The 12651-nt window shown below is 52.3% G+C and overlaps 1 protein-coding gene across 4 annotated transcripts in view; it reads right to left on the bottom strand.

Moving 5' to 3' along the window:
* Positions 1-12651, bottom strand: part of CEP72 (centrosomal protein 72) — a 36887-nt gene that overhangs the window by 4501 nt on the left and 19735 nt on the right. For 3 of the 4 annotated variants that reach the window (XM_019438307.2, XM_053906837.1, XM_053906838.1), the window contains exons 7-10: positions 10455-10756; positions 8196-8337; positions 6934-7130; positions 191-317 (exon numbers count right to left, since the gene is read on the bottom strand). In XM_019438307.2, coding sequence (XP_019293852.2) covers positions 191-317; positions 6934-7130; positions 8196-8337; positions 10455-10756 — 768 coding nt within the window. The remainder of the gene's footprint in view (positions 1-190; positions 318-6933; positions 7131-8195; positions 8338-10454; positions 10757-12651) is intronic. The other variant, XR_008423646.1, reaches the window with a different exon arrangement.

Genomic DNA, 12651 nt, shown 5'->3' with positions numbered 1-12651 from the left:
GCTCCCCGGTCCACGGCACTGCCAACAACACAGACCACATCCGAGCTTTCAGGGGTCTGCTCAGACCAAGTGGGAGTGTCTCTCGGCCCTCAGGACATTTTACAGTATTTACTGGACCTGAAGTCTACCTATGAGCGTTTGAACACTTACACTTCACCAAATAACGTTACCAAATAAACCACAAACTCACCAGTAATCTGCAAGCTTAACGTAGCTGCAGTGTCCGCATTTTTTACTTCTTTTTTCAGGCTGAACAAAAGAGCCTTTAGGCTACTATTCTCCTCCAGAGATTTGTCTAGATGCTGTCTCAAGTCACCCTAAGGACACAGAACAATACGCTTAAGACAGATGAGTCAAATTCAGTAAAACGTATATAGAAAACTAAACCTTGGAAATCACCAGACGTTAGTTTTCTTCTATATTTCATAGCCAATAAACCACAATGTGAACAAGAGAAATCACAACTGCCCCCAGCTGAGCAGCACAGTGTACTTCAAAGGGGACAGTGAGAGGGGTGGCACAGTTCACGAGGGGGCAGGTGGTGTCCCCGGAGTCCCTGGGGAGGGTGTGCTTCCGCAGGAGAGGAGATGTGCTGGCTGCCGGAGCCCTGCCTCCTCCAGGAAGGCTCCATGGTTACCACAGCCTGGCTCCCTCTCTCTTCTCAAGGAGCAGGAACAAGGGCTGGGCAGTGTGCCAGCCCCATGTGGTCCCTCTGGGCTCACTTCTTGGGCGAGAGCACAGGCAGACCCCAGGGCTCTGCACTACCCCCAAGCAGGCGCCTCCCTGCAGTCTGTAAGTGGATGGAATCAAGCCTGCGGGAGCTGCAGACGGAGTGGGCTCCCCTCGCACCCGGAGACAGAGGCAATGCCCAGCACGCCACGGGACATTAAAAGGGAGGAGAGGGGACCGAGGCCACTGTGAGAGCTAGTGGCATATGACCCATCAAAGCCACCTTGCCTGCAGAGAAACCAGCACACACACACCCCCACCAGAGGAGTGAGCGTCTGTCTCAAAGTGACAGGGGCCCTTTCAGGAAACTGCTACGCTCATTCTCCACCCCAACAGCCCAGCCAGCGCACTGGCCCCTCTGTGTGCACATACACTAGGGCACTACAGAAACTGTTACACGGCCAGTTATGTCCGACGACTCGTCTCCCGAACACGTGGGGTTCTGAGAGGGCAGGGACCGGGCCCCAGTGCTGACGGTCTCAGTGGAGGCTGAAGCAGGGACAGTGGACAGACGGCGCTCAGATATGTGCGACACTGCTGCCTAGAGCCAGGCTGGACCGGCTCGGGGGCAGGGCTTTCGCCAAGACCAGCTCCCCGGGCACTGGGATCTGAGGAGACACGACTGCGGAACCAGCGTCCTCGTAACGGGGAGGAAACCAGGGTCAGCAACGGGCCCTTCAGGAACAAATGACTTCCTCTGTGAGAAGTACCTCCTGGCTGACTCACCACAGGTCTCCTGACCGAGCTCCACTGACCACGCCTCCCCTCCCCTGGGATGGGGTCAATGGGGTGAATCTCAGAAACGACTGAGCAGGACTCTTGGGCTTCCCGATGGTTCAAGACTGCTTGTCCGGGCAGGGCCTCTCACTGCCCCCAGCCAAGGTCACCCTGTAGGACAGGGTCAGTCAGACCGTCCACAGAGGTGAAGGAGCGCGACTTCCACACTAGACCGCATCACTGTGGAACGGACCCCAGGGGCCCGTCTGCATGGATCCCACTGGTCCCACACTCAGCACTGTAAGGGGACGGGCTACCTACTCATCTGCACCAAACCCAAAAGCCGTGGCCTTTTGTTTCCATGGTTAACCGGCCATGCCGCGTCCCATGGGGTCAACACCGTCCAACAAAAAGAACGTCTACGCAGTGATTATGGTTCAGGGTCACAGGGCTCCAGTCCTTTCTGGGCGCAGTCACCACTTGTGTGCACACATACGTGTCCACAGTGCATCCATCCAAAGACCAGAGGCCGCCAGTATCATTTCACCATTTTTTATCTTTTTCTCTAAAAGTAAAGCTTCCTGTGGGATCTCTGAAATGGCAGCTTCTCATAAAGATGGCATCAGGTGTTCCAGAGACCTGTCTCCCAGCAATCCCGTGGCTATTCTCATTCCCATCTTCTGAAAGACACGGCTGACGCCGAGGCTGGGTGGGCAGCTGCCGAGACGGCCCGGGGGTGCTCCCGCCGTCACGGGGCGCCCTCCCCTCATGTGGGTGGACCTACTGACTGGATCCCGCGCGACACACCATGCAGAAGTGCTGACACGTCCCTCTCAAGAGCAGGTAACAAAGGACGACCTTCTACCGGGCCACTCCCTGGCCCTGAGGAGCAGCCGCCATGCCGTGAGGGCCTCGGGCGGCCTGGAGAGAGGCCCTCGAGCACAGATCCAAGGCTGCTGTAGGCAAGTCCGGCAGGGGCTACCCACCTCCACCAAGCCCTCAATCGACAACGTGATGGCAAGACCCTGAGTCAGACACACGGCTCGGCTGCTCTGGGACTCCTGACCCACAGGAGATGTCGACAATAAATCCTTGCTACTGACGGTGCTGCCCTCTAGGGTAACCTCATAGGCAGCCGTGAGGGACACACACAGAGGGCTACGTAACTTGCGAGGACTGACCGGCTGCTGTGTCCCAGCCCACCCTCTCAACCACATGACATAATCTGTTAGTACTGACTCTTTACAAGAAGAGCCCCCTGAACACAGTCCATCTAGTAAAACTCAACCATAATACTTCGCAAGGTAAACAACTTCACCCAGCTGAGTGCACAGTAGACATCTTACTCATTTACACACACACACACACACACACACACACACACACACACACACACACACATTTATTTTGAGAGGACAGCGCGAGAGCATTTGAGAACATACAAGATGGGCAGAGAGAGAGGGAGAGAATCCCAAGCAGGCTCTGCGCTGATTGCCCACGTGGGGCTCGATCTCACAAACTATGAGATCATGACCCGAGCTAAAATCAGGAGTCAGACATTTAACTGACTGAGCCCCCCAAGCGCCCCACACGACAGACATTTTCAAGTAAAAATCGTATATATTTGAGGTGTGCACTTGATGATACACACATAGATGGTGAAATGATGACCACAGTCAAGCTGATTACTGCAGCTTCTCACAGTTAACATTTCTTGGTGAGCACATCACAGCTATTTTCATAGCAAACTTCCAGACTCACTGCAGTATAGGAACTGTGGCCCCAGACCTAGTCATCCTGCACAACCACGGAAATGTCCCCTTACCGCCATCTCCCCGTCCCCCCACCTGCCCGCCCCTGGTGATCATCTCCCACTCCGTTTCTATGTATTCAACTCTTAGACTCCACTTATAAGTGAGACCATGCAGCTGATTTCTTGCTCTGTCTGGTCACCGGGCACACTGTCCTGCAGGTCCCTCCATGTCGTTGAAGACAAGACTTCCTTCTTTTAACGGCTGAGTAATATTCCATGCTATAAGTACACATTTTTTTAAATCTGTCCATCCATTGACGGACAGTTGGGTTTCCCGTGTCTTTGCCACAGTGGATAATGCTGGTGTGAGCTTGGGGGTGCAGATCGCTCTTGGAGGTACTACTTTCACTTCCTGTGGTCACATACCTGAAAGTGGGATTGCTGGGTCATATCACAGACTTATTTTAATTTGGGGGGAGCCTCCATACTGTCTTCTATGCTCGCTGTGCCAGTTTGTATTCCCTCCAACAGTGCACGAGGTTCCCTTTTCTCCACATCCTCGCCAACACGTTGTTTTGTTTTTTTTTGATTCTAACTGCTTCTGACAGGTGACGTCTCTTTGTAGCTTGGATCTCCTTTTCCCTGATGATGAGTGATGCTGGGCATCTTTTCATGTAGCTGTTGGCCATTTGAATGTCTTCCTTGGAGAAATGTCTATTCAGAGCCTCCAGCCATTTCTCAGTTGGGTTCTCTTTTTGCTACGGAGTTGTGGTATTTATATATTCTAGAATTTAGCCCATTATGAAACAAATGGTTTACAAACATTCTCTCCCAGTCCACAGGCTGCCTCCTCACTGGTGCTGTGCAGGAGCTTTTGAGTTTGATGTAGTCCCACTTGTGGATTTTTGTTTTTGTTGCCTGTACTTTGGGTGTCAAATCGAAAAAATCATCACCAAGACCCTATCAAGGGGCCTTTTCTCTGTTTTTTTCTAGAAGTTCTACAGTTTCAAGTCTTACATTTCAATCTTTAATCCATTTTGAATTGACTTCTATGCATGGTGTTAAGGGTCTGGCTGCATTCTTTTGCATGAAGCTATCCAGTCTTCCCAGCACCATTTATTGAAGAGACTGTCCTTTCCCCATCATATATATTCTTGGTGTCCTTGTCAAAAATTTGTTGGCCATTTATGTATGAATTTATTTCTGGGGTCTCTATTCTGTTCCATTGATCTGTGTGTCTGTTTTTATGTCAACACCATATGTTTTGATTACTATAGCTTCCTTCATAATATAATGTGAAATCATGGAGTGTGATGCTTTTTTCTTAATATGGGTTTGGCTATTAAGGGTCTTTTTGTGCAACTAGAAAAAGGAGAATACAAATTTTAAGAAAAATAATCACAAATTTTATAATTTTTTATTTCTGTGAAAAATGCCATTGGAATTTTTATAGAGATTGCACTGAATCTGTACATAACTTTCAGCAGCATGGGGTTTTTAACACTATTAATCTTCCAATTCATGAACATAGGATATCCCTCCATTCATTCATCCATGTCTTAATGTTTTCAGTGTTTAGATATTTAACCTCCTTGGTTAAATATATTCCTATGTATTTTATCCTTTTTGATGCAGCCATAAATGAGATTATTTCATTTCCTTTTCAGAAGACTGTTGGTGTAAAGAAACACGACTGATTTGTTATACTGATTTTATGTCTTACAACTTTATGAATTGATTAGTTCTAATAGGTTTTTGTTGTTCTGAGTCTTCAGGATTTTTTACACATACAATCCTGTCCTCTGCAAACAGATAATCTTACTTCTTCCTTTCCAATCTGGATGTCTCCTTTTCCTGCATGCTCTTGCTACTACTTCCAGTGCATGGATATGCACGTCCTATATGTGTCCGATAGCGGGTCTTAGCTTAGAAAGCAAGCTTTTGGTTTTCTCCCACTGATCATGATGTTAGCTGTGGCCTTATCATAAGCGGCCTATATGGTGTTGAGGAAACTTTCTTGTGTTATCTGTTTTGTTGAGACTTTTTATAATGAATGGATGTTAATTTGGTCAAATGCTTTTTCCCATCTGTTGAGATAACTGTGTGGTTTTGATGTTTCAATCTGTTTATGTGGTGTTTTAATCAGCATATGTTAAACCAACCTTGCATTCCAGGGGGAAATCCCACTTGGTTATGGTGTATACTTTTTTTGATTTGTTTCTTGAATTTGACTTCCTAGTATTTCACTGCAGATTTTTAAATTATGTTCATCAGTGGTATTAGCCTGTTGTTTTATTTTCTTGTGGTGTTTTTGGTATTAGGGTGATGCTGGCTTCATAAGTGAGTACAAAAGTATTTACTTCTATTTTCTGGAAGAGTTTAAGAAGGAGTATTAATTCTTCTGTGAATGTGCAATAAAATTAAGCCATGAAGGCATCAGGTCTCGGTTTTGTTTGTTGTTGTTGTTATTGGGAGGTTTTATATTATTGCCCAATTTCCTTATTTGTTCTTGGTCTGTTCAGGCTTTTTTTTTTTTTTTTTTTTTAATTTTTATTCATTTTTGAGAGTGAGAGAGACAGAGTGCGAGTGGGGGAGAGGCAGAGAGAGAAGGTGACACAGAATTCGAAGCAGGCTCCAGGCTCTGAGCTGTCAGCACAGAGCCCAATGTGGGGCTCAAACTCATGAACTGCGAGATCACAACCCAAGCTGAAGTCAGACACTCAACTGACTGAGCCACCCAGGCGCCCAGGCTTTACTTCTTCTTGATGTAGTCTTGGCAGGCTGCATGTTTCTCGGAATTTACCCATTTCTTCCGGGTTCTCCAGTGTGCTCACATATAAGCACTGGTAACAGTCCTTAGGACCCTTTTTATTTCTGAGGCATTCACTGTGACGTCTCCTCTTTCACTTGTGATTTGAGTCTTCTCCCATTTTCTTAATCCAGCTAATGGTCTGTGGATTGTGGATATTTTTTCCAAAACCCATCTCAGTTCTGGTATTTTTTCCCCATTATTTTTCGAATTCTCTATTTGATTTATTTCTGCTCTGATGTTTACAATTTCTTTCTTTTTTTCTGTTGCTAACTTTGGGTTTAGTTTGTTTTTCTTTTTCTAGTTCCCTGAGGTGTAAAGTTGTTGAGATCTTTCTTCTTTTTTAACATAGGCATTTGTGTGTCACGGTCTTACACGGTGAGGTTAGGAAGGGTGGGGGCAGCCCTGCCCAGCCAGGAGTCTTGGGCTCGGGTGCTGGGGTGGAAGCTGTACTGGCTCTACCTGCCCTTGGGTGCCACCTGGTGGACAAAGTCCATCCGGTCCAAAAGCAAGCACGTCGTGGGCCTGTGCTGACTGATGCAGGCAGGACAGCAGCAGGGACCCCGGGCTCACCCAGCTAACTGGAGCCTCTCTCGCCAGTGGTCCCAGTGGTCAGGGAGCCCGAGCCAGGGAGCACCAGAGCCACAAAAACTCCACCTCAAGCCCAGCTCCATGTGTGCTCTCTTGTGCAGGACAGGCAGGGCTAGGACATTGAGGCTAGGACAGGATGCTGTCATCCACAAAGCCCTGCTGTGTAGGGCTCGGGAACCATGCAGGGAGTTGGGGGGTGGGGAGGCTGGCGGGGGAGGGGACCCCTGCCCCTGTGGCCTGACAACAGCCAAGGGGAAATGCATCCCCAAACAAGGCCTCCACCCCACGAACAGAGGGGTGAATGAACAGAGACGCCGCCAAGGGCATGGCTCACCATCTCCTTCCGCGTGTTGCTGAGTTCCGACGCCACCTCGCTCATCCTCATGCTGTACTGCTGCTGCTGTTCAGCAAGGAGCTTTTGCAAAGATCTCTTTTCCAGAGTAAGGAAGCTAATTTCTTCACTCACGGCTGCTGAGATGTCCTGAGCTGCTGTAAACTCTTGCATCGATGACAAAATCTGTCTTGCCTGAGCTAGGAGTAAAAATCAAATGATATTGTGGCAGTTACGTTGAAAACACGAAGAATAAACAAAACGTGTCCAGCACATCTGGAGTAACACAAACTCTCAACTGGCAAAAGGACACGGACGCCAGCGACACCACCTCCCTCAGGTGTCTGCACACCCATCCACTCACAGGTGGGATGGGAGGCGGGGACACAGGAAGAGTTTTATTCTAAAGCAAAGGTGCCCCTGAAGAGAAGGCCACGACTGGACAGTGTGCCTGGACGTCCCAGTGGCCTGCCACGCTCTCTTCCATGGCACTGCCTGCTCCTGCTCCTAGCCTGGGAGCAAGTGGGTAAGATTTACAGGATCAGGATCCAGGGGCTCCAGCATCCTGGGCAGTCCTGATTCTAGAAGCTCCAGGGCCATGATACCGAGCACACAGCTCAGTTCCGGGCAGGGTCCAGGGTCTGCAGGAAGGACGAGCGAGCTCCTGCCCCAACTGAGACCCTGAAGGCCACACACTGGGCTGCGGGAGAAAGACACAGTAACCACCCCAGGGTGTGGCGTCTCACTCCCTGGATGAAGGGCGCCCCGTGTGCTCCTGCACCCAGGCACAAGCAGAAGCAAAGCCAAGTCCTCCCTGGGAAGTGACCACCCTCCCGGGCCTCATCCTCAGTGAAAGCTCAGCAAATCCAGGGCCCTGCACAAAAGAGCACACGTTTGGAGGGCCGGAAGGAGACGGCACAGCTTTGTGATCTCTCCAAACCTTCACATAAACCAGAGCAACGAGAACCCAACATGTGAACAGCACCTCCAACAGAACCAGGTGACGATGCAGAGTACCAGTAGGAAAACCAACAGCCACAGTCCTACACGACACCCCTCGTGCCTCACACCTCATGGAAGCCCCGAGCCACTTCAAGAGGGCGTCAGGATGCTCCATGCAGTGCGGCAGGGACGGTGACGGCCAATGGGGAGGGTCCAGCAAGGTGCAGGGCTCAGAACCCAGCAGGCGAATAGCACCTGCAAACAGAATGCTGCCCGGAGGGCGGCCCAAGTACGGGTCTGAGTGGACCGTCCTCCTGACTCACCGCGGAACACCTCGTTGCCGTGCAGGGACTTGCAGCCGCCCCAGTACCTGTCCACCAGGTCGAGGAGCGCCTCCAGGAGCACCACTTCCAGGCCAGCCTTCTTCCCGGGAGGCGGAGCTGAGTACAGTTTGGCAGGAGACACCTGCCACGGAGACAAAGCCATGATGCTGAGATGCCAAAATCAGTGGTTACTGTGTGAAGCAAAGCCTCTGACGCCAGCATGCCTCATGCTGATGCCCTTGTCCTGCTGAGGTGTGCACGATAGGGCTGTCCAAACATCACAACGCTACAGGGGTGGCACATAGGGATCCCTTTCCTGCCCCCGGACGTGTGGCATCCTCATACCGGGAGGAACAGCTAAAGGACGTGCTAGCAGGTGTCACACCAAGTGTGTCAGTCATGAGACCCACATCGTAATTTAAGCTCTAAGGCTGTGGGAACCCCAGTCCCACAATGGCCTGTCCTGGGCCCTCCTGAACCAGTGCACAGGGACTCCTGGAGGCTGCAGACCCTTTAGAGTCAGTCTCGGCCTGAACGGTCCCCCAAATGCATGAGGCCACATGCCAGACCAGACGAAGGTCAGGCCAGGACGATGTGGGCAGAAGACGGCCAGGCAAAACCACCAAGACTCCACCCAGGGCCTGGCCACATCAGTGCCGTGTCAGCAATCACATCAACAGCTCTCCTTTCCTCTTTAGAAATTGCTTCACCAATTTTAAAGAATTACCAAAGAAAGGGAGATGGTTCTGCCCTCCTGCCCACTTTCCAAGCGTCTGGGGGTTTGGGGAGGGAGGGAATAGAAGCCTGCATCTGTCTCTGGGCTGACGGCCAGAGCCAAGACACGGGCTGGTCTCAGGTGTCCAGGAAGAGCCGGGACATGGGCTGGGCTCAGGTCCTGCCACCACCGCCCACCCCAGGTCCACCAGGGACAGGGCCTGGTGAGCGAGCACCGCACTGACCAAGGTCACACTGGGGGAGGGGCAGCGTGAAAATGCCAAGGCCTGGCTGCTCACCCCAAAAAGCTAAGGGTAAGAGCATATAGCCCTGGTGAGTGTCTGGCACCAACACTTCCATCCTCCATCAAACTATCTGGACACCTGTCCTCAGGCACAGGTGACAGAGCCCATGTCCCCAGTGCACTCACTCAGGCTTCTGTCTCCTACCTGAGGAGTACAGGGCAGTGTCCTCTGCGAGAGGCTGATCACCGTGAGGTCCCAGCCCCTCGGTGAGTGCATGAGCTCTCTGGGTGAAGCTTCGCCCCTGGCGCTGTCCATCCTTGGTGAGCGAGGCCAGGCCTCCAGGGGGCAGGAAAGGCCCGGGCCTGTTCCCCACTCAAGCAAATCCTCATTTCTCTTCCTTCTCTCAGTCCAGACAGTGAGAGACTGGCCATATAAACAAACAGTGGCCGCATCCTGACACTCTGACCCAAGACCTGCAGCGACCGGCCCAGAAGCCAGCCCCTCATGTATGGCAACCAGCCAGGAGGCCAAACTGTGACCCCTGTAACGGTCAGCCCAGCAGCCAGAATTTGATCAGTTAAGTGACAGCTCCCCTAATTTTTTTTCCCTCTTTGCAACTCAGGACCAACCACAGGAAGCCAGATCATTTCCCTAACCAAGCAGCATCTTGTCCCTAACTCTGCTGCACCCTCTCTCTCCCCTGGCCCCAGACCCCCTCCACTGTGACGCTCTCCCACCCTCCCGACTGTCTGGGTTTGTCTGGCAGACCAGCAACAGGGCAGACCCCCTTGCCACAGCCCGTGCCCGCCCAACGTCTGCCCCAGTTCCCACAACTTTGTGCCTCTATCTCCAACAAAGCCAGTGACAAAGGCAACAGAGTCATCACCCATGTGGCTCTGGGTCATTTGCAGGGTGGCAGAACCCTCAGTCCCTACCCAGGGCCAAGTCCTTTGGAAAACCACAGGATGCACGTCCAGGACACCCTCACAACAGGGCCATTGGTGGCTCCCTGGCCAAGATGATGGGTTCTGCCTCTAAGACAAGCTCCCTTGCCAAAAAGCAGAGCACAACTGCCCCTCAACTGTGCCCACATTCCAGCCTCAAAGCACGGAGCGTGGCAGAAAGTGGTGGGAAGCCTGGGAGTATATTTCCACCAGATCAACAGGTAGCAAATGCTGGGGAGAAGCACGTGTAGAAGTTTCTCCAGCTGGGAGCCAGTGAGCACAGGGAAGGGAGAGGGGGCACACAGGCCTGGCAGCCCCCACCTCTCCATCCGGTCCTGCTCACCTCTCCCACTCACCTCTCCGGTGCCACTCACGCTGGGGGGCCTCTCCTCTTCGGGCTCCGACACCGCTGAGTGAGGAAAGGTCCTTTCACTCCTGCCCTCCGAGCCACTCTGCCTGCTCAGACTCTCCTCAGGGCTCGAGGGCACACTGGGCCTCTCCGGGCAGTGCAGACACTCCTGGTCTGCAGGTGCCTGAGATCTCCCACCAGGCATTCTTCGCTTCCTGTACTTTTCAGGAGCTGGCAATGGATTCAATACCTTTTGGGCTGACAAACTTGACTTCTGAGAAAGGGTGGACTCCTCAATGTCTGTGGAATCTGTAAAGGAGAGCGGAAGAGAGCCCTCAGCAGACCAAGTTCTCTGGCCTCAGTGACCAGTACCGTAATTTAAAAAGGTGTGTGTGCACGCATATGTGTGTATGTGCACACGCACAAATATGGAAAATCCACCCAAAAGTGATAAAACTGAGCTAATAACTTTAAGAAATCAATCAACCAACTACTATGTTCCTGACAAAATCACGTATGAGAAAAAGAAGTGAGTAAAAACTTAGAGTCTGGGAATTACAGAGGACTGAACGATTTGCTCCTGTAGCAGACTTTGTTAACATGTCAGTCCCTGAGACCCTCCCTGCCACTGGGACGGCCACTGGGCCACGTCCCTGAAGCGGGCTTTCACCAAGCACTGCCCGGCACCGGGAGGAGACGAAGGCTCTCCCTGGCCCCTCAGGCCCCCGTGCGCTGCAGACAGGGCCTTGCTCCGTGGGCAGGCTCTCCCTGCATCCCCTCCCTGCTGCTGTCTCGAGGCACCACAGCACCGAGCTCTGCCTGGACTCTGGACTCTGCACGCCAGCCTGGCTCTTCAGGCCCCACGGCCACACCCGTCTCACCAGGCCACCCTCCAGCCCAGGCCTCTCCTCTGGGCTCTTGCTGCTGTGTTCTCGCGTGGCATCGACAGCTCCAAGGCTCCTCGGGCTCACCAAGCCAAGGACTTCCCTAGCGAACCTGTGCCTCAAGTGCTCACGACCTGAGGAGACAACAGTCATCCAGCTGCTGGGTCAGAGGTCACCAGCACTCTGCTCCCTGAGCAACACGTCCATCGCTGAACCTCCCCAAGTCTGCCTGACCGCTGCCTCTTGCTGGGACTGGTCTGCCATACCCTCTGGGGCAGACCCTCCCGTGCACCCTCTACAACCCAAACACACAGCAGCCACTCACACCACCTCCCCCCACCCCTGCCCCGGGGACAGACACGGCCCAAGTGCTGCCGTGCCACCTCACCTCAACCTGTGACCTGTGCTCTTCCTTCTCCCCTCCCAGCCCACCGCCTCTGCGTGAGCCCACTCTCCCAAAACGCACGGTGGAGTCTGGCCACCAGGGATCAGCAGAGCAAGTCACAGTGGGGGTAAAGTCAAGTCTGAGTGCCTCAAGGATACAGAAGATGGAAAGACTGAGAAACTGTTCTGGGTCATAGGAGTCTGAGGAGATGTGACCATTAGATATGCTCTGTGCACCTGGACAAAATCCTGGACCGGAAAAAAAACAAAACAAAACATCAATGGAACATTTAGTGAAACATGAACAGAGTCTATGGGTTGGGTGGCAGGTCTGTGGTAAGGTTCATGTCCCATTCTGGAGAGTTAATGCTCGTTATCCAGGAGAGTGTCGTTGCGCTTAGGAAACCACACTAGAGTGGTTAAGAGTGACAGGATACGCTTCCCCGAGAAGGTTCCAGAAAGGCCGACGACAGCCTATGTGCACACATACATATGCGTATACGTCCCTACGTTACATACATACATAAGCACGTGTGCCCACACAAAGATGCACACACACACATACCATACACACATACATGGTGGGGAGGGGAGGGGCACAACCGAACAAATGTGGTAACTGCAAACTCTGGGGGCATCTGGACAAAGCAGACATGAACCTTCATGGTTCTGTCATGGCAGCTTTCTGTGATCACTCTGTGAGAGGTCTGAACATCAAGCACATGCGTCTTTGTGAATAGAGGTAAAATAAGGAGCGCTGACAACGTGGCGGTCCCGTGCACCACACACCCCACGGCACCACCGCGAGGCCTCAGGGGTAAAAGCAGCCGGTCCGCCATGTTTTGTTCGGCAGCGGCCGCAGGCAAGCCAGGCACGTCACCAGCACAACCTGCTGGCTTCGAAAGGCCCCACAGACAAGCCTCAGGAACGTGCCTG

This window comes from Panthera pardus, unplaced genomic scaffold, assembly GCF_024362965.1.
Source record: "Panthera pardus isolate Hobbes unplaced genomic scaffold, ASM2436296v1 HiC_scaffold_2, whole genome shotgun sequence".
Classification (NCBI taxonomy): domain Eukaryota; kingdom Metazoa; phylum Chordata; class Mammalia; order Carnivora; family Felidae; genus Panthera; species Panthera pardus.
The sequence above is the reverse complement of the archived record's forward strand: the minus strand, read 5'-3'. Positions and strand labels throughout refer to the sequence as shown.